The 22921-nt window shown below is 48.0% G+C and overlaps 2 protein-coding genes across 11 annotated transcripts in view; one reads left to right on the forward strand and one right to left on the reverse strand.

Annotated features, from left to right (window-relative positions):
- The first annotated feature begins 812 nt into the window (after positions 1-812).
- ZNF18 (zinc finger protein 18) lies at positions 813-22010 on the forward strand. 10 transcript variants are annotated; one of them, XM_057715411.1, is made up of 7 exons: positions 813-848; positions 2020-7055; positions 8327-8513; positions 8935-9026; positions 14145-14229; positions 14865-14972; positions 19204-22007. In XM_057715411.1, exons 2-7 carry the CDS (start codon positions 6669-6671, stop codon positions 19974-19976), a joined length of 1632 nt encoding a protein of 543 aa, XP_057571394.1. In that variant the 5' UTR covers positions 813-848; positions 2020-6668; the 3' UTR covers positions 19977-22007. The 10 variants fall into 10 exon arrangements, with proteins under 10 accessions (XP_057571394.1, XP_057571397.1, XP_057571401.1 ...); XM_057715414.1 differs by having other exon boundaries at positions 815-848; positions 6576-7055; XM_057715418.1 differs by lacking the exon at positions 813-848 and adding an exon at positions 855-1417 and having other exon boundaries at positions 6576-7055; positions 8938-9026; positions 14151-14229; positions 19204-22010.
- A 239-nt stretch (positions 22011-22249) lies between these two features.
- Positions 22250-22921, reverse strand: part of DNAH9 (dynein axonemal heavy chain 9) — a 294962-nt gene continuing 294290 nt past the window's right edge. Inside the window, exon 69 of the mRNA XM_057716515.1 lies at positions 22250-22723. Within this exon, the coding sequence (XP_057572498.1) occupies positions 22496-22723 (228 nt within the window). The 3' untranslated portion in view covers positions 22250-22495. The remainder of the gene's footprint in view (positions 22724-22921) is intronic.

A 22921-nucleotide genomic window follows, 5' to 3' on the forward strand; every position in this document is an offset into this window, starting at 1 on the left:
GACACCGGCACAGCTTGGGCGCACAAGACGACTGTGTGGTCCGGCGCAGTGTGGCTGGAAATGGACAAAACTAGAAGTTCTGAAACTGCTGAGGGCTTCAGCCGTTATCACGGTTAGAAACGACATGGAAGGAGGTAGGGGTAGAGACTGGACAGAGGGGAGGTGTCGGAGAGACTGACAGGGCGGTAAAACCATAGGGCTCGGCGACCCTTAGCACGTGGGAAAGGGAAGAAGGGGAGGAAGAAGGCGAGGAAGACCTCGTATCGAAGGAGTGGAGGGCCGGGCAGGCGGAGGGAGGCAGGTGGGAGCAGAGGTTGGCGTCCACGGCACTCCAACCCTGCGAGAGAAGTGGAGGGAGAGCGCCCGCGAAATGCGGCCTAGGTGAGAGCGGGCGAAGCGGCACAGAGGGAGGTCGGGGCGCATCCTACGCGCCCGGGAGGCCGAGAGAGGTGAGACCCCCAAGGGGGAAGGGACGAGAGCGCCGGCGCTGGGTGTGGGACTGGCAGAGGGGTTTGGGAGAGACTCGGGAACGACCTCTGCAGCCCTGGCAGTGCTTGGCCCAGGGCCCGGCCCAGACCCGGGGCTCACGACCCGTCCTTTAGAGGACGGAGCAACCGCGGGATGCTCCAACGAAAGACAGAACCGCCGCCTGGGCGCCGCGGAGGCGCGGGCGGGGCGGGGCAACCCGGACGGCCAATTGGAGCCCGCGCCTCAGCCCCGCCCCCGCCGCGCCCCGCCCCGCGCCTCGGCCCAGCTCCCGCGCCTCAGCCCCGCCCCGCCCCGCCCCAGAGGCGCGCGCAGTCGCCCGTCTCCCGGAAGTGCGCCCGGAGCCGGCGCCGCGGGCCGAGGTGAGCGCGCGCGGGCTGGGCGGGCCCGGCACGCGGCCGCCCGGGGTCTGGCCTGGCGCCGCCTGCGTCCGGGCCTCCGGGAGCGGCGGTCGGGCCGGCGGCCGCGTGCCCGGGAGCGCGGGAGGGGGCGTCGCCCCGGGCTCTGCGCCCCCGAGCCGGCGGGCCCCGCCGGACCCCCTCCCCCGCCCCGGCCACGTCTCCGGACGGGGACCGAAAAGGGCCCCTCCCTCCTGCCTGTCCGCGGGGGCCGCGCGTGAGCCTCGGGGGGAGGCCGCCCGGATGGGCCGCTGCCTGGCGCCCGGCGCGGCTGGACACACGCCCCCGCGGCCTCCGGGGCGCGGAGCGCCTGCAGGCGCTGCTCCTCCCTTCCGGCCGGGTGTGACGGCCCCCCAGCCCGCCCCCCGCATCACCCAAGGCCCGCCGCTCTCCTCCCCGCAGCGCCGGCCTGCGGGCTGCCTGGGTTTGCACTTGGCCGCCCCTGGGGTACCCGCCTTGCCGCGTCATTGTGAGGAGCGGGAGCGACTCGAAGCGGGCCCCCCAGGAGCCGAGGCGCAGTGTTAAAGGAAAAGGTACCCAGACACACGTTAAACCAGTGAGGCCGACTGTACAGGGGCACTGCCGTGGGGTTTTGGGGGGTTGGAGAGAGAGAGAGAGATTGAATACAAAGAAGGAGAGCCGGAGATTTATAGCCAGGGGGTGTGGGGGGCTGGAGGGTCAGTGGATGGAAAATCACTAAGAGGAAACACGAGGTCCGGGGGGGATTCAGGCTGAGCCAACCTGACCGCAGTGTTGCTGAAGGCAGGCGGGGGGAATAAGGAGGTTGGTCAGGTATCAGGCGTGGTCAAGCGATGTTGAATTTGATCAAATGATCAGAAGTAAGGGATTTTCCCTGAACCGAAGACTCTTGCTAAACTGGACTGGAAGGGCCGAGGACAGAGTCCAAGGGCCAGTCCTAGTCAAAAAGATGACTCAGGAGCTTGACTGAAGTTTGATGAAGGAGACAGCCTTTGTCAACAGTAGGTGCTTTGCGAATGGTTACTGATTATGAATGTATAGTAAGTATCCTTACCTAGATGTTCATTTAAAAATTCATTCTTATTTGTTATAGCTTTAATAAGTATAACAACTATACATTTGGGATAACTTTAAATTTTTTTTTCATAACCAACAGGAGCAGATTCTCATGAAGTCATTGGGATACCAACCTATAAACCATATATAAAGTCATTTCATTATGAATAATGGAGGCATTTTTCCTACCATTATGTGAGAGTATAATTGCTGAAATAAGATTTAATATTTAATAAGATCTAAGTTTTCCCTAAAGTCACTTCCCCTAAGCGTTATTTAAACTGCTATCTTAATTCAGGAACTAAGTAAACACCAATACATCTACTGATCACTGTCTTGCTGTTATTTGAAACTCAGGAGCCAAATAGATCTAGATAGTGAAGGGTGCATGTACATTTATTAAAATTTTTAACACATTTATTTAAAGCTGTTCGTTTCTCTCTAAGCAGTGCTGTAGCCGTTTCCTACAAATTTTGATGTTTTGTTTTCATTATTATTCAATATAAAATATATATTTTAATCTCTTGTGGTTTTTTTGTTTGTTTCTTTGACTGTAGGTAATTTAATATTGTTATTTAACAGTTTCCATATATTGGGATAGTCTAGGTATTTTATTGTTACTGATTTCTAGTTTAATTACACTGTGGTTGGAGAATCTATAGTTTAGGATTCCAGTGTTTTGAAACTTAATTATACATATGGTCTGTTTTGGCAAATGCTTTGTATGCACTTGAATGTGTATTCTGCAGTTGGTTTAAATGTCAGTGAGATCAGCTTGGGTGATGGTGTTGCTCACATTTTCTATATCCTCACCAATTTTTTTGGCCTATTTTTTCTATCAATTACTGAGAGAATGGTGTTAAAATCTCCAACTATGATTGAAGATTTGTCCCTTCAGACCTGATGTTAGGTGCATACATATTTAGGTTGCTTTGTGTTCTAGGTGACTTGACCCATTTATTATAATGAAATGTCCCTCTTTTTCTCTTTGTCATGAAGCCTTTTGGTCAGATACTAATATAGCTATATAAGTTTTCATGTACTTGCTGTTTGCACGGAATGTCTTTCCCCCACCATTTTATTTCCAAACTGTCTGTGTCTTTGTATATAAAAATGTCTCTTGTAGACAACATATGGTTGGGCCTTGCTTTTTTAAATCACTACCTTATAATTCAAGTATTTAGTCCATTTATATTTTATTGATATGGATGGATATTAGTCTGTCATATTGTCTTTTTTTCCATTTGATCTTTCTGGTTTTTATTCTTCTCTTGATCCGTTCCTGTATATTATTGACTGTTTTTTAGTGTTCATCTGTTGGCTTTTTAGCTGTACCTCTTTGTATAATATTTTTATAGCTAGCAGTATGCATCCTTAAATTATCAAAGTTTAACATCAGAGTGTACTTTAATGTTGTACCACTTTATAATTCACATTTCTCATTTCCTGCCCCTCACTTAACATGCTTACATTTCCCGTCTGTCACCTCACCTGACACTGCTTCTTACTGCCAGTTTTCTATTTCTAAATTAGCATTTCATAAATGTAATAACCTAACAACAGTTTAATTCCATTTACCCCCTCCTTTGTGCTGTTTTTATCTTTTACTTGTACTTAGCTTATGTTCTACGTATACTATTGTTAATTTTGCCTTAACAGTCAGTTGCCTTTTAAGGAAGTTAGAAGAAATCAAAGCATAGTATCTTATACTTATTCACTATGTGTTTATCATTTTTGGTGATCTTCATTCCTTTCTGTAGATGAGTTTCCCTTTAACTGAATGTCCTTTAGCATTTCTTATAGTACAAGTCATTGGTGAAAAATCCTCTTAGCTTATTTATCTGAAAAATGTCTTTATTTTAATTCTTTCTTTGAAAGGTGTTTTTGTGGGATGTGGAATTCTGGGTTGATGGTTCATTTTCTAGAATTTTTCATTTGTTTCTTTTTATAATTTCTGTTTCTCTGTGAAAAGTCACTATCTCTTCTCTCATTAAAATGATATTGTTTTTCAGCTCTCAGGCCATCTGGTATTGGTTTCTCTTGACTGCTTTTCCCTTGATTTGGGGTCACATTTTCCTGTTTCTTTACATGTCTAGTCATTTTGGATTGCATCCTGGATATTGTGGATAGCACATTGTAGACACTAAGGATTCTGTTATCTTCCTCTGAAGAGTGTTGATTTTTATTCTAGAAGTCAGTTCAGTTACTGACTGATCTCCTTTGACCTATGTTGGCTTGGTTTTAGGGCAGATCTTTGGAAAGCACAAGGTGTTTCCCAAATTCTTTTTTTTTTTTTTTCTTTTTTTTTTTTGATGGGGGTGCTGCACTGCCTGGCTTCTGGGATCTTAGTTCCCTGATCAGGGATTCAGCCTGGGCCCTTGGCAGTGAAAGCATGGAGTCCTAACCACTGGACCACCAGGGAATTTCCCCAACTTCTTCTAACTGGATCAGAATAGACCAGTAGACTGGGCCTCCTCTGTGGATCTTGTTGAAACTTGGCTTTAGGTTTTTTAGGGCAGGTTTAGAGTAGGTCTTATTCTAGACAATGGTCCTTCCTCCTCACATGTGGCCTTTCTGGTTTCGCAGGATGCCTTGAGTGTTAATAAGCTCTCTCTACTCTCAGGGTCAGAAACTCAAATGTCTCTCATCGCTGATTGGCCTTTTGTGTCCTTCCTTTGCTCTTTCAGCCTGGTAGCAGCTGCTCTCTGTTGAACCTTGCCTAGTTTCACCCTGCTGAGTGCAGTCCAACTCTTGGCCAGGACTCACAGGGAAACCCCACACACACTTCTGCTTCTGCCCCCATAGCTCCCTCCTCCCCACGGCCCACCCTCCAGTCACTGCAGCAGCTCCAGATGGTGATCGCTGCTTCCCCAGTTTAGTGAGACCCCCGGCCTCCGCCTGAGCTCCAGCTTCCTGCACTAGGGGTGGGAAATCGTCTCCATGCAGACCGCTGGGATGATCGCGGGGCCCTACTCATGCCTTTTCTTCTCTCGGGGTTCCATTCTTGCCTGCCAGTTGGCCAGTGCTTGAAAACAGTGGCCCCTTAGATTTTCTCCAGTTTTGTCGTTGTTTCCGGTGGGTGGGCTGCCATGACCAGACACAGAATGCCTGGATTCTTGAGCACATACGTTGCTGCAGCACTCTGGGTGGGTCTCTTCACAAACAAAAATACAGGGAGGCCCACACAGGAAACATAATAGTGGATCGATCCTCTTTACCTTACTCCTCCTGTTTTTGTACCCTTGAAAACAATTGCTTTCTTTTTCTGTTTGTTTTATTTTTAGTTTTATTTATTTATTTTTAATTATTTTTGGCTGTGTTGGGTCTTCGATGCTGCATGCAGGCTTTCTCTAGTTGAGGAGAGTGGGGGCTACTCTTCATTGCGGTGCGGGGACTTCTCATTGCGATGGCTTCTCTTGTTCGGGCACACGCGCTCTAGGCGCACGGGCTTCAGTAGTCGCAGCATGTGGGCTCAATAGTTGTGGTTCACGGGCTCTAGAGCACAGGCTCAGTAGTTGTGGCGCACAGGCTTAGTTGTTCCACGGCATGTGGGATCTTCCTGGATCAGGGCTCAAACCCGTGTCCCCTGCATTGGCAGGCGGATTCTTAACCACTGCACCACCTGGGAAGCCCCTGTTTGTTTTATTTTTAAATGATGTTGTGATATAGGGTGAATTGTTTGGGTGAAGTGCTGGGGATGAGAACATTGCTTTTACACCTCAAGGGAAAAGCAGCCATCAAAGGCTAGAGTGTTGTGCTGACCTCTGATTAAGCCAGACACCCAAGTGACTGGGTGTTTTTTGGTTGTTGTGGTTAATGTTATGGAGAAATGATGACCTCTAGCTCCTTCATAATATTTAAAGATAAACCCAATAATCCAGTATTAAGATTATATGCAAGAAAGCTAGCTAGAATCGTGCATGCTCCTTTTAAAATATCTTACTATCAGCTTTGACATTTAATAGTTTTCTTTTCACTGTGTTAGTTGCTGCCTTCTGAATTTTGATACCACTCGCTATAAAACAGTGATTACTTGCTTCAGGTCTGTGGGAATGTGTTTGAGGTAGTCATTGTTTATTCTAAACCTTCTTTCAGTCCAGGGTTGAAAATTTCAGTGTTACAGGTTTTTCATAAATTCCCAGTTGTCAACGTGGCATTCAAAAGAGGTCACTTAGAAATTTCATTCCACCTTTTGGGGAAGAGTTCTCTTCCACCTCATATTTATTTTGGAAGCATCTGATTATTTCAACTATAGTCTTTATTCCTAGGGCATCGATATCTTTGTTTAGCTTTATTTTTTGTCCTGCAGACATATGGATGCAGATATTGGAGTGTTTTGCGGAAGAGTGTTTAGCTGGAAACCCACAGTGAAAACACTTGATGTGGTGCATTTCATTCTTCTATTTGGTCTGGCCATTTGAAGACCGAGAGAGAATGTTGTAAAAATGGTCAGGGTGATGGTGACAGTTTAGATATGGTATTAGTGGTTTGCTTTGTGGCTTCAAGTTTACCATCTTTCGAAATAGAAGAGTATATCCATTGATTTCAGAAGATCCACGGTTGCCTCTGAGGCTTCTCAGGCAGGGTGTGTGAATTTGTTCTTTCTGAAAGTGCATCCCTCTCCTCCACATATCGTCGCTCTCACTCCCCCTCCAGTGTCCCAGTGAGAGGCTCTGTGAAGACCTGGTTCTCCCAGGGACAGCTCCGTCCCAGAAGCACATCACCTAAAAGGACCTGCCAAGCCAGACGATGCCCGTGGAGCTGGGGCAGGCTTCAGTCCTGCTGCCGCTCCTGGCCAAGGCTGAGGAGTCCGCCTTCTCTGGACCAGATGCCGCCCCTCGAGGGGAGCCCTCTAGCCCTGAGACTGCACGCCAGCTTTTCAGGCAGTTTCCCTACCAGGTCATGTCCGGGCCCCACGAAACCCTGCGACAGCTTCGGAAGCTCTGTTTCCAGTGGCTGCAGCCAGAGGTTCACACCAAGGAGCAGATTCTAGAGATCCTGATGTTGGAGCAGTTCCTGACCATCCTGCCCGGGGAGATCCAGATGTGGGTGCGGAAGCAGTGTCCAGGCAGTGGGGAGGAGGCAGTGACCCTTGTGGAGAGCTTGAGGGGAGACCCCCAGAGGCTGTGGCAGTGGGTAAGCAAGAGTACTGTGATCTCTGAGTGAAGCACTGGGCTCCTCTGGGGTCTTCGCAGGGGTGTTGTCTTTTTTCTGGAACCAAACATGGGGTTTTCCACACCAACAACCAATTCTCCAAATCTCTGAAACCAGCTCGGTGTCCTACAATTCAGTTCACTTGTGACACTAACTGTCTGGTTGGCTCTGACCCCAAAGGATAAGGGCTAGTCCCCTAAGACTGCCCCCATTTCAGACACCAGTCACGAGCTGCAGGGGCCACCCGTACTTGTGACCCACTGGCTACAAATGTGAAGGTTCCCACAACCCCCTCCTCAGGTTTGATAGTTTGCTAGAATGACTCAGATCCCCTTTACTTATATTTTCCAGTTTGTTATAAAGGGTATGACTGAGAAACAGCCAGACGGAGGAGATGGGGGTGGCACAGGGCACCCAGGCCCTGCTCTTGGCACCCCGTCTTCCTGCACTTGTGTGCATTCACCAGCTCAGAAGCTCCCTGAACCCCACCGTTTAGGAGTTGTTGTGGAGGTTCCATTACTTAGGCATGATTGCTCATCACTGGCCATTAGTGGTTGAAAACCTCCAGGCCCCCTCCCTTCCCCAGAGGCTGAGGGGTGGGGCTGAAAGTTCCATCCCTCTCATCACCTGATCAGTTCCTCTGGGGACTGGCCTCCATCCTGAAGCTGTCCAGGGGCCACCAAGGGTCACCTCATCAGCATCAACTCAGGGAGGGTTGAAAGGGGCTCCTTCTGAATAACAGAAGTTGCTTCTGGCACTGCTGTCCTTCAGGAAATTCAGGGTTTCAGGAGCTCTGTGCCAGGAACCTGGGTCGAAGACCAAATGTGTGTTTCTCATTACGCCGTCTCAGCGTGTCCCCAGACCCACCTAATTCTAAGGCTCCCTGGGACTCTCCACACTTCTCAGCCAGTAGGGATTGAAGATAAAATCTCCCATCCCATTCTATCTTTAGAATGTTTGAGAAGCTGTTCCAAAGATGCCTGTATTTTACTTGGTGGAGACTGTCCAGTAGAAACACAACACCAGTGGCCTGTCTGAAGGGCTCCCAGGCCTGCTTCACGCCTCGGCGTTTGGCCTCTCTCAGGATCTTTCCCTCCCTGGTTCCTGCTGGGCCAGAAGTAAACGCTGGCTTTTTCTTTCCCTGCCCCATGTCCCCAAGGACTGCCTTACGATGTGTTCTAGAAGGTTAGCTTTGTATCTTTCAGAAACCCTCACTCTGGATCTTTCAGTAATTAGTGCCGTGTGGTCTCTAGATCAGCATCCAAGTTCTGGGACAGGAAGTCTCCTCCGAGAAGGTGGAACCTGCAAGCTGCCCAGCAGGGGAAGCGGAGTCCCGTGTTGAAGTGCCTCAGGAGCTGGGACTTCAGAACTCAGCCTGCGGGTCTGGGGAGCCACTGAGCTGCATTGTGAAAGAGGAGTCTGACGCGGAGCAAGGACTAGGTGAGGGGCAGGTGGTGCGGTGGCGCCGTCTTGGAGAGATTGCAGAATTGTGGTCAGTAGGCCTAAGAGTGGACAGACGTGTGCCGCTCAGGTCCTGGTGTTTCTGGGAAGTTCAGAAGCAAGGTGGACGTACAGGAATCACTCTGATTTGGGGATTCAAAGTCTGCAATTTAAACCACTCTGTGAAGGACCAGGCCTTTCGGAGTTGTGTTCTGAGGAGGGAGGCGGGATGAAACATGGGTGAGGCTGCTGGGAAGGTAGGAGGAGTCGTCGTTGGTTAGGGAGGTGAACATAGATCTGAGGTCACGGACGGCTGGCGGCACAGGTGTTGGTCCCGATGCGTGGAAGCGTGCGTCTGTGTCGTCGGGCCAGTGGTTGACAGGGCCTCTGGACTCTCCCGTCTTCCTGTCTCTGCCTTCAGCAGTGGCTGCCTCCCCGCCTCCTACCCGACCCGAGGACAGGCTCATCGGAGACCAGGACTTCGGAGGCTCCCTCCTCCACACAGTGCCTCAGGTGAGGGGGGTTCCCCTGCTTCTCATACGCCAGAACCTCGCTCCGAGGGTCTGTCAGTCTGCGGGTTGGGAAGGGAAGCATTCTCAGAAGCAGAGGCGAGGGGAAGGCCTAGGAAGGATGACAGCCATACATGTGGAATGCAGCCCGAGTTTCAGTATTTCTTTTAAGGCAGAATGTTTGCTAATTGTCATCTTTAAGAGTAGAATCTGGGCCCTGGAAGAAGTTGCTGGGATGAAGCAATCTTGTCTCCCTTTTTTATTATCTTTGGGTTATGCTAAGAAAAGACCATTATTTCATTTCCTAGTCTAGGCCTCTCACATGGGAATTGGTTTGTGATTCTGAATGTTATATCTAATGTGGGACAGGTTAACCTCTCCCCCCGACTCACGATGGAGGTGTAATCGACAAACTATAAAGTACACGTTTAAAGTGTACAATTTGATACGTTCTTGGACATGATATATACAAACGTGAAACCATGACCGCAGTCAGGATAGTAAACACGTGTCACCCCGAAGGTTTCCTTTTGTAATCCCTCCCTGCTGCCCCCCGACGCGCCCCCAGTCCTCAGGCAGCTGCTGATCTGTTTTCTGTCACCATCCAGTAGTTTGCATTTTCTGGAATTTTATACAAAATGGAATCATGCCACATGGACTTCTTTGTTCTTCATGCCACGTCTGTCCTATGCACAGTGTATTTTTCTTGCTTTTAACATCTTCTCTCTTTGATTGTAGCCACGTTGGCCATGATGGGCCTTGGAGGCATTTTCTTCCTGTCTCTTTTCCTTGGGGTTCACCAAGCTTCTCAGATCTGTTGGATTGCAGTTTTCATCAAATTTGGAAAAATTATGGCCGTTATGTCAACTGCTTTTGCTGTCTCCCTGCCTTCTCTGCTTCTCTGGGAACTGTGAGAATAGCACACACACGGGACGTGTATAATCTTAACGTGTGTATATACACGTTCGATCTCTTCAAGTTGACCCACAGCTGACTGATGCTCTGTTCTCTCTCTCTCTTTAATCTCTGTGTTTTATTTTGTGCAGTTTCTATTTTTATGTCTTCAAGCTCATTAAGCTTTTCTTCTGTAGTGTTTTATCTGCTTTTAATCCCATCCAGTGTATTTTGCATCTCAGATGTAATTTTCATCTCTAGAAGTTTGAACTTGGCTTTATCATATCTCTCACGTCTGTACTTAATGTGTTCAGTCTTTCCTCCAACTCCTTGAATATATGGAATATGTTTATAATATCTGTATTAATGTCGTTGTCTGCTAATGTATCAGTTCTGAGTCAGTTTTGATGGGTGGTTTGGTCTCCTCATTATGAGATGTGCTTTCCTACTTCTTTGTATGCCCAGTAATCTTTGATTGCATGTCAGGCATTGTGCATCTTATACTGCTGGGGGCTTCATACTTTTGCATTCCCGTGAATGTTCCTGAGCTCTGCTCTGGGATGCAGCCAGGTTGCTTGGATACAGTTTGTTACGTGGCACCAGTGAAGCCTTTAGTCTAGGGCTAACTTCCCATGTACTGAGGTAATACTCTACTTGATGCTTCTTGATGTACAATGTTTTCCACCCTGGCTGCTGGAAATATGAAGTGTTTCCAGCACTGTGTGAGGTCTGGGAACTGTGCCTTTGGCTTCTCTTGGGGGATCTTTCCTTGCCTCGTGGGGGACCCTCTGCAGATGTCTGGAGCTCTCTCTTTGTGCAGCTCCCCTGGTCTGGTCTTCTGCCCTGCTAACAACTCTGTAATCCCCTTGGCCTCCCCAGACCCTGAGCTCCTTCTGCTGCTCTGGATGTCCTCTCCAGGCAGTAAGTTTGGGCAGCTATAGGGCACACAGGGATCTCTGTACTGCTCTTCCTAAAGTATATCGTCTGGAAATCATAGTTTCATATATCTTGTCCCCGTTTTTAGTTGTTTCAGCAGGAAGGTAAATCCACTCCTGTTTCTCCATCTTGGCTGTAAACAGAAGTCTCAAGAACAGATTTATCTTGATTATGTGGTGAACCACTCTGAAAAGTTGCATTTGATAAAAGTCAACTTTTTCAGGCACCTATAGACCTTAATCAGAGAAAGCAGAGAAAGGTTGTTCCAAACCTTTGGGGAACTCTTCTTGGGACTTTCCTCGTGGTGTACTTGAGAGTGAAGATAAGGATAGGGAAGCCGGGTGCAGAAGTGTCTGAACTTCAGCTTGCCAGGCTCAAAGATTTAGAAACCAGAGTCCCAGCTTCCCAGTTTACCCTGTGCAGAGGGTGGGGAGGGGGCAGGAGAGGGATATACCTTTTTAGTGACTCAAGGGTGCCCATCTTCTGCTTCCGAGGTACTCAGAAACCAAACTGTCAGGCAGGAGGCTTCTTGGTGAAAAAGACTTGGGTATTCTGCCAAATATTTCAAGCAGACTTGGAGGACTAGTATTGCTTCTATGGTAAATACAGAGTATCCCTATGAAAGGTATATACAATTTATTAACATATTTTAGCTAGTGGAGTTAAACAGTAGCTCTGTGTTACATGACGACATTAATCATGACCTGTTCTGGACAGCCTGAAATCAAAGGATTCCAGGTGCTCACCAGCAGCACCATATAAATATAAATGTATGTATATAAATATATATAGTATATAAGTCCCCTATATATGGCCGATAACTGCTTAACAGCCACCCTAACAAACAAAAACCATCCCTACCCAATCCCAAGATCCCTCCCCCAAACTATGAATGACTATTTGCATCAGAAGGACTTCAACGTGTAATGGCGTCTTTCCTAACTAACTGAAGGGAACGTTTAAATACAGTATAAGGAATTGTGTCCTCTAATCTCTTCCCTAAGTCAGGAACCTCGAGAACAACATCAGGGTATGAAGTCCACACTGGTGGACACTGTGCCTGAGTCAGAGACTGAGTCTCACAGACTCGGGGATGCACTGGTGCCTGTTCCTGGGTGCCCAGACCTCAGGAAAGGAACAGTCCAGATGCATCTGTGCGAGTCGGCTGTGGCAGTGTCCCACAAGCCCACAAGATGGCGCTGTCCCCACACGAACGCCAGATCATTTCCGCATCAACTCTCATACTTCCATGCTCCCAGAATAGGAATTTGGACTTTTTTTTCTCCTCCTTTAAAAACGAGAGAAATAGAAGATGGCTGCAGTTGGTGTCTTGCCTCTTAAGTAAAGGGTTTCATTCATGCATCCTAGCTTCTTGGCAATTCCTCGAGTACACTTGTGGCTTTGAGCTGGAGGTATGCCTTCCAGAGACTCCTGAAGCCTCTTTTCTGGGCTTTGGAAGGGCTGGTGGTGGGCTTTGGAGGGGCTGGTGGTGGCCCTTGGGGGTTCAGTGGCTGTATTCTTGTCCACCTTGTACTGTGGATGTCCTGCGCTGGCGCTAAAGCAAGGGTCTGTGTGTTCTGACCGGGAGGACCGAGGGCTCCTGTGTTCAGCAGTGTTGGCTCAAGCTGGTTATTTTGAGGAGGGTGTTAAAGTGGCTTCCTTCACAGAATATTAACAAAGTAAGGTGCTAAGACTTCCTACTTTAAAAATAAATTTTAAAATTAAAATCCATATTTAAAATGTGGTTATAGTTAATAGTTAAACATATAGAGGTCACTTTTCCACTTTATACCTTTTCACTTTTTTCACCTTAAAAAATTTAACTCCTTCTCTTCTTGTTTTTTTAAACTTCACATCTGCTGATTAAAGACTCTTCAGGGTCTCCACTCTCTCTTAGCCATTTCCCCGCCCCTTGATGTCCTGGGGGCAGAGTTCATGCAGGACAGGTGTGATGGAGGATGACTTCTCTGTCTTCCTCTCCTCACTTCTGCTGCCTGTGGCCTGGCTGGCTGTTCCTGACGATAATGGATGGCTATCAACTTCGGGGTTCCCTTCACTCTCCCCGCGAGCCCTTGGGTGGCTCGGGGAGGCGGGTGTCCCATAGGCTGTGTGTGGTGGTGATGGTGAGAATGTCTGCCACCTACCGAGGACTTGTCCTCTAGGGGCTGTGTTTCACCCGGACAGCTTGTGCTGACTGAGTGCCTGCTCTATCCTGTGCATGGTCTGGGGCTGAGAAAGAGCCGCGGAGGGTCCTTTCCACGTGTGTTTGTTATAGAGGCAGCTCTTCACTAAATACTTCTCCATGGGTGTGTGTACCTATACATAAATATTTAATAACCTGTGATGAGTGCTGTGAACAAAAAGTAGCGGGTGCTGTGAAACTAGATCACACTTGGTTATTTCTGTTAAACCTCTGGGCAGCTCTTTGAGTCCAGTACTATCATTAGGTGAGGGCTGAGGCCCCGAAAGGCTTAATAACTTGCTTGAGATCACGCAGCTGGAAATGGCAGACCTGGGACTTGAATCCCAGTGTGTCCGGCTCCAGAGGCTGTGCTGTTAATCGCTCTGCTGTACTGAGTGTCTAGCTGCCCACCCCCTGGTGGGGAGACTGACATTTGACTTCCCGGAGGTCGACCCTTGCTTGCCGGCCATCCCAGCGCTGCGTCTCCAGTCTCAGTCCCACAGGATAAGAAGGGCATGTTTTGGGTGTAAACCCGTCCATTTCCCACTCGCTGGGAAGAAAACTGATCTGCTGTGAGACCCTAAACTCAGAACTGTCGGGAGTTCCAAGCGTGTGGCTGCAGTACCTCTGGTCCGCAGGCACAGTCTGTCTCAGGGTGAGACTCACACCTTGCCTGACGTCATTGTTTACCCTTCCCACCTCTTCGCTGATTTGCACTTGCTTTTCCAACAAATACATTTTAAAATTGCTTTCCTTTCCCTCTTGAATTTCCAGACTTTAGTGAAATATTGGGAACATTGGGCCCCTGCTGCTCAGAGACTCCCCTGATAAGCACTGAGAGCTCAGCAGAAGGAGAGTGGAGAAAGGGCTCCTGCCTTCTCTCTGTTCTCCACTCGCAAAAACAGGCAACTTAAAAGAAAATACAGAACTTAAAACGTAAACGTTTTCTAACTGTGGCAAGAAACACTGAGGCAGGGCCTGTCGATTTCCCCTTGAACCACCTCCCGTGCTTTCGCAGACCTTCTGGTGGCTGGGATCCTAAGCCTCCCACCGGCAGGGAAGAAGGGTTCAGAACCTTCCCTGGACTCACGGCACTGTGTTTTTCTCTAGGAGCAGTGGAGGCACCTGGATTCCACTCAGAAGGAGCAGTACTGGGATCTCATGCTGGAGACGTACGGGAAAATGGTCTCAGGAGGTGCGGGCGTGGGGCAGCCTGACGGAGGGAGACGTCTCCCTGTACTTTAGAGTCGGCCACTCTGCTTGACGTCCTCCGGGTGAAGGAGATGCTTAGAGACACGGCTGGGGGTGGGGAGCTGGAGGTGGGCGCTGGAGTGACAGTCCCTCATAGTGCATGTGCTCTGTGCATTTGGCACGGTCGTGGCTCCTCACGTGCAGGAACTTCTCTCATCTGAGAAACGGGTGATGGGATTCCCAGTTTAAGGTGATGAACGTGAGCGCCAGATCAAGTCACTTGCCCACTGTTACGCAGCTCGTAGGTGCTGAGTTACAGTGGGGCTCAGTAGGGGCCGACCGTGCCTGCTCTCCTCTACCAGTCACAGTCCCAGCCCACCGTGCGTGGGGTCCCATTACAGCCTTCGCACCAGCCTGCCAGGTGGTCTGCCTCCTCCCGCCCAGAATCTTCTTTTTGTGGCCTTCACCATACATCCTGGCTGTCTTGTGAGTGCTGGTGTCTTAGAAGCTCCACACATCCTCAGTGGTCTCCAGAGCTGTCCTATTTCCCTTTCCACTCAGGGCCCTCCTCTGAGCAACACAGCTTGGTCTCGCGTCCTCCCCATTCATTCAGGCCCACAGGTTCTCTCTCTGTACCAGGTATTTCCAATCCCAAGCCTGACCTGACTGACCCAACTGGGTATGGGACAGAGCTGGCAGGACCGCATCTACACATCAGCGAGAAGACCCCAAGACCCATCTGCATAGGTGAGTGACCCTCCATTGGTCCAGAGCCATTTCTGACCTCCGGTCATTATATTGGAGGTGGTGGGGCGATAGTAGGACTTGGCTTCTATTACACTGGTTATAAGTAACGGTGATCTGGTCAGTCCGATTAGAGCACTGAGGTGGGTCTCGTCTCTGGCTCTTGGGCTGTTGACACACATATTCAATCACAGAAGAAGGACCTGCCTCTGACCTGCTGCCTTACTCTTGCCTGTTGTGACAGCTTTCTTTCTCAGACAGAATTAAGATTAGTACAGACTGAGACCAAAACAGATATGGGTTGAATTCTGTTATAAAAAAAGATGGTAACAGGCCACTATTATCCTTCCTAGTGAGAAAGTTCAAAGTAACTAGATTTTTCTTACTCTGGTTATGGTGAATGGTAACTGACCTGCCCTCAGCAAAATAAACAAGACAAACAGAAAAACATGATTTAGCTATCTCCATGCACCTAAGTTTCACTAAACAGCACCAATAACAAATACATCATATAAATCATGTATCTTAAGACTGGCACAGAGAAATATGAACTTGTTCTGCTGTGAAACAGCAATCACCCTTTGCCTTCTGCATTCTTTTAAAAACACTGCAGTTATGTAAAATCAATTGTCAAACCTACCTGCACGCACGCATGCACACACACACGCGCGTGCACACACACTCTCTCTCACTCTCTTTCACGTCTACAAAAGATCCCAGAACCACGGAGGAATAAAAGGACCAAGGATGGGAGCTGTATGACAAGTCATCCTTTCTCCCTGGTGGGCTCTGATTATTTCCTTTGCGAATATACCTCAGGGAGAGCAAGCATCACATGAGACACACGGTTTCAATTTTCAGCAATATATTTACCATAATACTACTTCATAAGGATTCCTTCGGAGCAGTATTTTTAAAACTGCATTTCATGACCAATTAGCAGGATGTGAATATATTTTATAGGGTTGCAACCAGCATTTAAAAAAATGAAATGATAATACTGAATAGAAAATATCAGAATGCAAATAGGAAATACCAGATGTCAGGGTAGGTAGTGTTTCAGGACATTTTTATTCTATAGCTGTGTGTCTATACTATATTTTGATATAAAAGTATTTTTTACCATGGGTAGCAGACAAAAAGTTTGAAAATGCTGCTTTCGAGGTTGTTGCAGTGGGATTTTTGTTTTAATAGACTTTATTTTTAGAGCAGTTTCAGTTCACAGCAAAATTGAGAGGAAGGTACAGGGATTGCCCCTGTACTCCTGTGGAATAGGATTTTATCTGTGGTACCTAGCTCACTCTTATCTCCATATGACCACTCATTCTTTTTTTTTTTTCCCCTTTCCCTTCATCCCACCTGCTGACATGGTCCCATGAGATCTTACCTTGAACCAGCCTGTGGAGAGTGTATAAAGCCAGCCTGCCTCGATAAGGCAAAGAAACGCCATTGCAGGTTCTTGCGAGAAGATTTGCGGGGAGAGAGGCTGAGGAAGCAGCTGTGTGCAGGACAGCCCGGGAGGGGCCCCGTGGAGGAGGGGAGCCCTGTGGGCAGCTGACGCAGGAGTCCAGGTGTGCAGGGACGAGACCGTGATAACAAGACAGGAAAGGACTGGTCCCGTCTCAAAGGTACAAGAGTGAGCAGTCTGCCAGATGTGGACTCAGAGCAGGGGGCAGACGTCCCAGGGTGCAGAGTGGTTATGCTATTTTGTTTGACCACATGGAAAAACAGCTCACAGTTAAAGCAGGTCAGCAGGGGAGTAAGTCTCAAAAAGCCTTATACCTCTAATCAAAATCCCAAAGGATTAAAATTATATATAATCTATACAGTTGACCCTTGTATAGCAAAGGTTTGAACTGTGCAGGAACACTTATGCTCAAATTTTTTTCAAAATATTCATACGTGATCTGCATTTGGTTGAATCCTGGATACTGCGGGCTGACTGTAAAGTTACACTCAGAATTTGACTGCACTCGGGGGGGCGGGGGGGCGCACCCAACCCCCCTTGTTGTTCAGGGGTCAACTGTATTTGGAAAAATGATTCTGACGTAATCATCGGGGAGAATATTTCAAGAACAGTAAAAAGGTCTGAAGGAAGAACGTTTCATTAGTGTTGGGTCTGTGAATATTCAGAGTATGTCATTTTAAAAAGGTAAACTCATTAACACAGTGGGATACGGATATAACAATAGATGCACAGACAGTGGAACAGGAGGGAGAGCCTGGGAACAGAGGCTGGTCTGTAAAGGACTTTAACGTGTGAGGAAGGAAGAAGCAGCACAAATCCATGCCATGAGCAGAACCAGGAGGAAAGAACGGGGAGAGGAATCAGCTTAAATTCTATGTGTGTCATGTACCAAAATAAGTTGGAAACACATGAAAAAGACAAAATATGAAAATAAAATAATAACAGAGAAGAAAATGGGTAGACGTTTGACTCATGTCAACTGGGGAAGATTTTTGTAAGTATAAAAGCAGTAGAAAAAATCATTAAGGAAAAGATTAATAGACGAGTGTATTTAAAAAGAAAGAAACTACAACTTCTATATGTAAAAATAACCCCAAACAAAATGAAAGTAGTAACTAAACTGATGAAAAACTCTTTTCATGAACATGACAGATAAATGATTATTTTTCTTAATATAGAAAGAGCTAATGCAAGTTGATAAGAAAAAAAGTGACTTTCCCAGTGAACAAATGGACAGCAGTCTTAGAGTATGAAAAATAACTCATAAATGTGAAAAAATTGATCCTTTAATAACTAAAGAATTAGAATTTATACCAATGAGAAAGCATCTTCCACCAGCCTAAATGGCAGATACGGGAGACACAGTCAATACGGAGGTACTGAACACTCGCCTTCACTCTTCCAGCCTCTGACTGGAGGATGGCGGAGTCGTTCTGGAAATCAATTTGCCAGTAGGTGTCAGCAGCCTTGATAAAACCATTCATGCCCGTTGACACCATAATTCCACTTTGAGGAACCTTTTTTAAAGTATTGATCAGAAATGTGGGCAGAATTTGTGAAGAAAAAGGCTTATCACATTATTTATAGTAGCAACATATAATAAACAACTTAAGGAGAACTCTTAAGTAAATTATCTGTTTACTCTTATGTGTTTAGTATAACATCTCCATGGTGGGCCATTATTCAGCTCTTTAAAATGATATTTATAAAGACTTCTTCAAAGACAAGAGAAAGCACCTTTGCCATCTGAGAGGAGCATGTTCTAAGGCTCTGAATTAACAAGTTCAGGCCTGGTTCTCTAGCGGATTCCTGGGTCTCTAGCCAATAACTTGAAAGACACTGATACAGGAAAGAGAAAAGCAAGCAGCTTCTTTAGATCTACAGGAATAAATTTATGAAAGTTGAATATAAATTCTACCAGCAAGATAAAAATCTTTACTGCATGCATCATTAAGTAGGAATAACCAAAAACCCAAGTTATGATGAGAAAAACAGAATTTAACTGTCATGTGAGTTAATGAAGCACAAGTGAATGCTGGACTCAGGTGCAGACTGAGGAGTTCACTTTTACACAGCAGCCTCCCTGTGTGTCCCAGCCACGGTAAAGTGACGCATCATCGCATTTCATGGATTTTGGGGTGACCTGTGAAAGGGGGAATCCATGTGAAATTGATGTGTCGCCGTTTACAACTTGAAAGCTACAAAGCCAGGTGTAGAACTGTTAATACAGTGTGATATCAGTTGTCAGAAAAAAGCACATCCGTGTGTCCGTACATACACACATGTGTGTAAGTTAAAGCTGCTGCCGCTGGTGGTATGAATGAGGTTGACTTGGTTTTCTTCTGTGTGCTTTCCAAATTGTTTTTAGTGGTCATGTTTACCTTTTATGTATAATTAGATAAAAACCAATACTTTTTTAGAGTAGTACTCTCATCTACTAGGCTTGTTTTTCCTGGGCTTTAGATACGTGTTGCTGCTTTGCTGGGTGGCTGCCGCGGCCTCTGGGAGCCATCCTCTGCTGTCCTTTGTTCTCCGTGGCTCCAGAGCTGAGTCACAGCCTGGACACATGTGAAGTGAGTGCCAAGCCTGGACACATGTGAAGTGAGTGCCAGGAGCTCAGGCTGGACAATGTTTTTCTTCTTCACTCACCGGTGCCCTCTGGGTAGAAAGAATTAATGTTTTGTGTTGACCCTTGCTCTGAAACATGATTTGGAAAGCAGGGCAGACCACTGATTAAGCTGTTCTGCGTTTTCTTTCTCCTTTCAGGGGACAGACAGGAGAATGACAAAGAGAACTTAAACTTGGAGAACTACAGGGACCAGGACCCTCGCGCCTCAGGAGAGCCTCCTTCTCAGGCTTCCTTGAGCGGCCTCTTCAGCGAGGACGAGGTGAGACATTCTGGGGAAGGAGAGACGCTCCCTGAGGCCCAGGAGAACCTTCAGGGCGAGGGGCCAGGGGGACAGCTCTCTCCGAGAGAGAGGAATTCCGGGAAGCAGCCAGGTCAGCATCTGCCGCCGCCTCTTCCCGGAGAGCCGTCTGCGCTGTGGCTGGAGGAGAAGAGAGAGGCCTCCCCGCGGGGGCAGCCGAGAGCCCCTATGGTCCAGAGACTGCCTACCTGCAGGGAGTGTGGGAAAACCTTCTACCGGAATTCCCAGCTGGTTTTTCACCAAAGAACTCACAGCGGAGAGACATACTTTCAGTGCCCCACCTGCAAAAAAGCCTTTCTGCGGAGTTCAAACTTCGTGAAGCATCAGCGAATTCACACAGGAGAGAAGCCCTGCAAGTGCGATTACTGTGGGAAGGGCTTTAGCGACTTCTCGGGACTGCGCTACCACGAGAAAATCCACACGGGAGAGAAGCCCTATAAGTGTCCCATCTGTGAGAAAAGTTTTATTCAAAGATCCAACTTTAATAGACATCAGAGGGTTCACACAGGGGAGAAACCCTATAAGTGCTCCCGCTGCGGGAAGAGCTTCAGCTGGCGCTCAAGCCTTGACAAACATCAACGATCCCATTTGGGAAAGAAGCCCTTTCAATAGCCGAGCTCTCTGAGCCCATTTCTGTCTCCCGGTCCGTTTAAAAATACTTGGCTCCACCTGGAGAAACTGCATCTCTTAGAAAATATCCTTGTCCTCTCATTGTTTCATGGATTGGAGAACAGAGACTGGAGCCTGCTCTTAGGTGGGGGGACCTCTCGGCCTCAGGATCGGATTTTGCGCAGGTTGACTTTCTTGCTTCTGCATCAGGAGAAAGAGAAGTCTTCATCTTTCAGCTTGCCTCTTCTCTCAGACCCCTTGGGGAAAATGTGTCACTTGGAGCTCCTGTTTTCGAAGTGCTCTCTGGGAAGAGTTTAACTGGATTAGCTGCAGCTGCTGCTGGGGAGAGCCTTGGGTCCACCCCGTAGAACTGCGGTCCTAGAGCAGGTCTTCTGTTCCAGAAGAGGGGGCGTAGAGGCCAGTGAGCTCAGTGTGGTCTTTGTTGTACGGGTGCAGAGCTTACTCCAAGTGTCCCTTGTTTTCAATAAACTTGGTGGTCACTCCTTGTCTCGTCTGTGTGCAGCGTTCACGTGTGCTGACTGGAACTTACAGACCCCAAGTGGTGGCCGAGCTCCTAGATCAGCTCGTACCAACCCACCAAGTTTACCAGCTAGCGGAACAGTGACGGGAACATGCTAGCCTGGTGCTCAGGTGAGAGCTCGGCCACTGCTGGGCGCTCTGGTGTCCTCTTTCCATGCCCGCCTCCCACCTGCTCTGGGGCCTCAAGTTGCCCCTCTTTCTCCTGGCGTCCCCCTTAGGCCATCCATCATTTTTGCCAAAGTGGCCTGGGCTGTAAAATTATCTTCCTTATCTCATTTTATCTGTACGTGTTAGGAAGAAATCAATAGTGTTGATCCAATTTATAGTGTGTCTAGAGGTTTATTAACACATATATCTAACCTGTCCATTTGTCCTTGTCTTCAAAAGTGACGTGACCCAGAGTGTCCTGCTCTCATACCGTGAGACCACTTTCCTTCCCTCTTGGTCCTCCTTTGCCTGCTCTTACTCTACTGTTCCCGGTGAGGATCAGGAAGGATGACGTGGATGAGGAGGACAGAGTTATCTCCCTGGAAACAGATGAGCTGTAGGCAAGAAACTGCAACCAATGGGAACTACATTTCTGGCTGATGTGAGAAGAGACGGCACTCAAGTTGGAATACCCAGATTCCAGAGGAATTTGTTAACTCCCTTAGAGCATAAAGATGGGGAATAAGGCCCTTCTTTGGGGCATGCAGGAACCGCAAGGCAGAAGGAAGGAAAACCATGGTGGAATTGGCATTAGATTCTATATTCTCAGAGCAGGGGTTTGTAGGAGGGCAGGATTTTACGTCTTGAATCAGGAGTTCTCAAAGTCCCCACACCTGCAGTGTTGGCGATTCCTTAGACTTACTGCATCAAGCTCTGAAGGGTGGGGCCCAACGGGATTCTGATGCCTGCTCAGGATGAAGAACCACTGTTCTGAGTAGTAATTCATCCAGAAATGTCTCTCCAAGGATACGTGGGAATAATGATCCTAGAAGGAATGGTGAGCCCTCCCAGATGACTTAACAAACACGCCTCCCCATAGAGTTCTTCACAGCTCATTAAAACTGTAGACCTCTTCGGGTGTCCAGTGAAAATGCTTTCCACAGAGGAAAGTCTAGGACACTTTTAGGTTAAAAAGCTTTAGGTGAAGGGTTTCTCCATGGGCCCCTCTTAAATAATCAGAAGGATGAAAGAAGGAAACAACCTACCTTGTTTGCAGTTTTGTCTTCAGCAAGGAGTAGGTATTAAACACTTGTTAAATGGATGTGTGGATTAATGAAGGATAAATATTGCATATATACCTTCCTCATTCTCTAGAGCAGTGGTCAGTAAAACTCAGCCCCCCACCTGTTTTTGTAAATAAAGTTTTATCGGAACATGGCCATGCCCATTCATTTAGATGTGCCCTGTGGCTGCTTCGGGGTTACAGGCAGAGGTGAGCGGTTGCAGCAGCAGCAGTATGCCCTGCGAAACCTAAAATATGTACTATCGGATCCTTAACAGACAAAGTTTGGTGGCCGCCTGATCCAGAGTAACATTCCTCAAACCATAAAGTGCACACACATCTCCGGGGAGCTTGTTAAAATGCAGACTCTGATTCGTGGGTGCCGCCCGTGCCTCTGGGCACGGACGAGCTGGGAACGAGGGCACTGGGGGTAGGGCCGTGTGTGTGTGGCTTGTTTCTCCTGGGCTCTTCACGATAACTTATATGAGTCTGCAACGATCAAAGCCTGGACCAGACACAGTTGAAGGACAAATCACTTTATTGGGAAAGGGTCAGTGTTATATGAGACTCTTCTCCCCTAGTTCCCAGGTCCACACTCCTCTAGCTCTGCCTCACTTTAGGTACTTCTCTCCCAGTTCCCCAAAGGAGTTCTTTGGAACTATGAGTGCTTTCTATTTCTTATCTTTCTCTATGGCTGCGGTCAGCCTGCACCCACTGGCCCCTCTGGGCAGCCTCCAGCCCTGCTTGGTTTCCTCAGTGGCTCTGCAGGAAGCTACACCTGGAGGAGCAAGGCTACTCCAGCCAGAACCCACTTGGATGGCTTCTCCTTCGTCTTCAGGTGGAAAGTCCACACGTAGGTGGGCCCCCGCTGACAGGTCTTGTACACAGGACAGGGATAGACGCTGCGACAATCCTGCTTATCTGCCGGGATGGCCTTGATGAACATCACGGGCATGGGGGCTGTCAGCTCCTTCAGCTTTCCCTCGGTGATGATCCCAGCCTGAGGACAAGGACATGAGAACATCTCAGGTCGGACCCCGAGCCCAGCCAGCCAGCCAGCCTTGCCCCTGTCAGAAGATCCAGGAGAGAGACTGGGAAGACCCGGCTGCCCCTAGGCCCACCCCGTTACAAGGTTCTCTCGACAGCCCGTGCTGGGGTGCACTGGAGGGGTGGGCAACATATTCCCACGGCTTTTCAG

The sequence above is a fragment of the Hippopotamus amphibius genome, chromosome 17 (assembly GCF_030028045.1).
Source record: "Hippopotamus amphibius kiboko isolate mHipAmp2 chromosome 17, mHipAmp2.hap2, whole genome shotgun sequence".
NCBI lineage: Eukaryota > Metazoa > Chordata > Mammalia > Artiodactyla > Hippopotamidae > Hippopotamus > Hippopotamus amphibius.

Bases quoted from the DNA above. Each gene is read 5' to 3' on its own strand.
- ZNF18 (XM_057715411.1), top strand. From the start codon at position 6,669: ATGCCCGTGGAGCTGGGGCAGGCTTCAGTCCTGCTGCCGCTCCTGGCC. The intron at 7,056-8,326 runs GTAAGCAAGAGT...TGTGGTCTCTAG, and splicing joins CCCAGAGGCTGTGGCAGTGG to ATCAGCATCCAAGTTCTGGG. The intron at 8,514-8,934 runs GTGAGGGGCAGG...CTCTGCCTTCAG, and splicing joins TGACGCGGAGCAAGGACTAG to CAGTGGCTGCCTCCCCGCCT.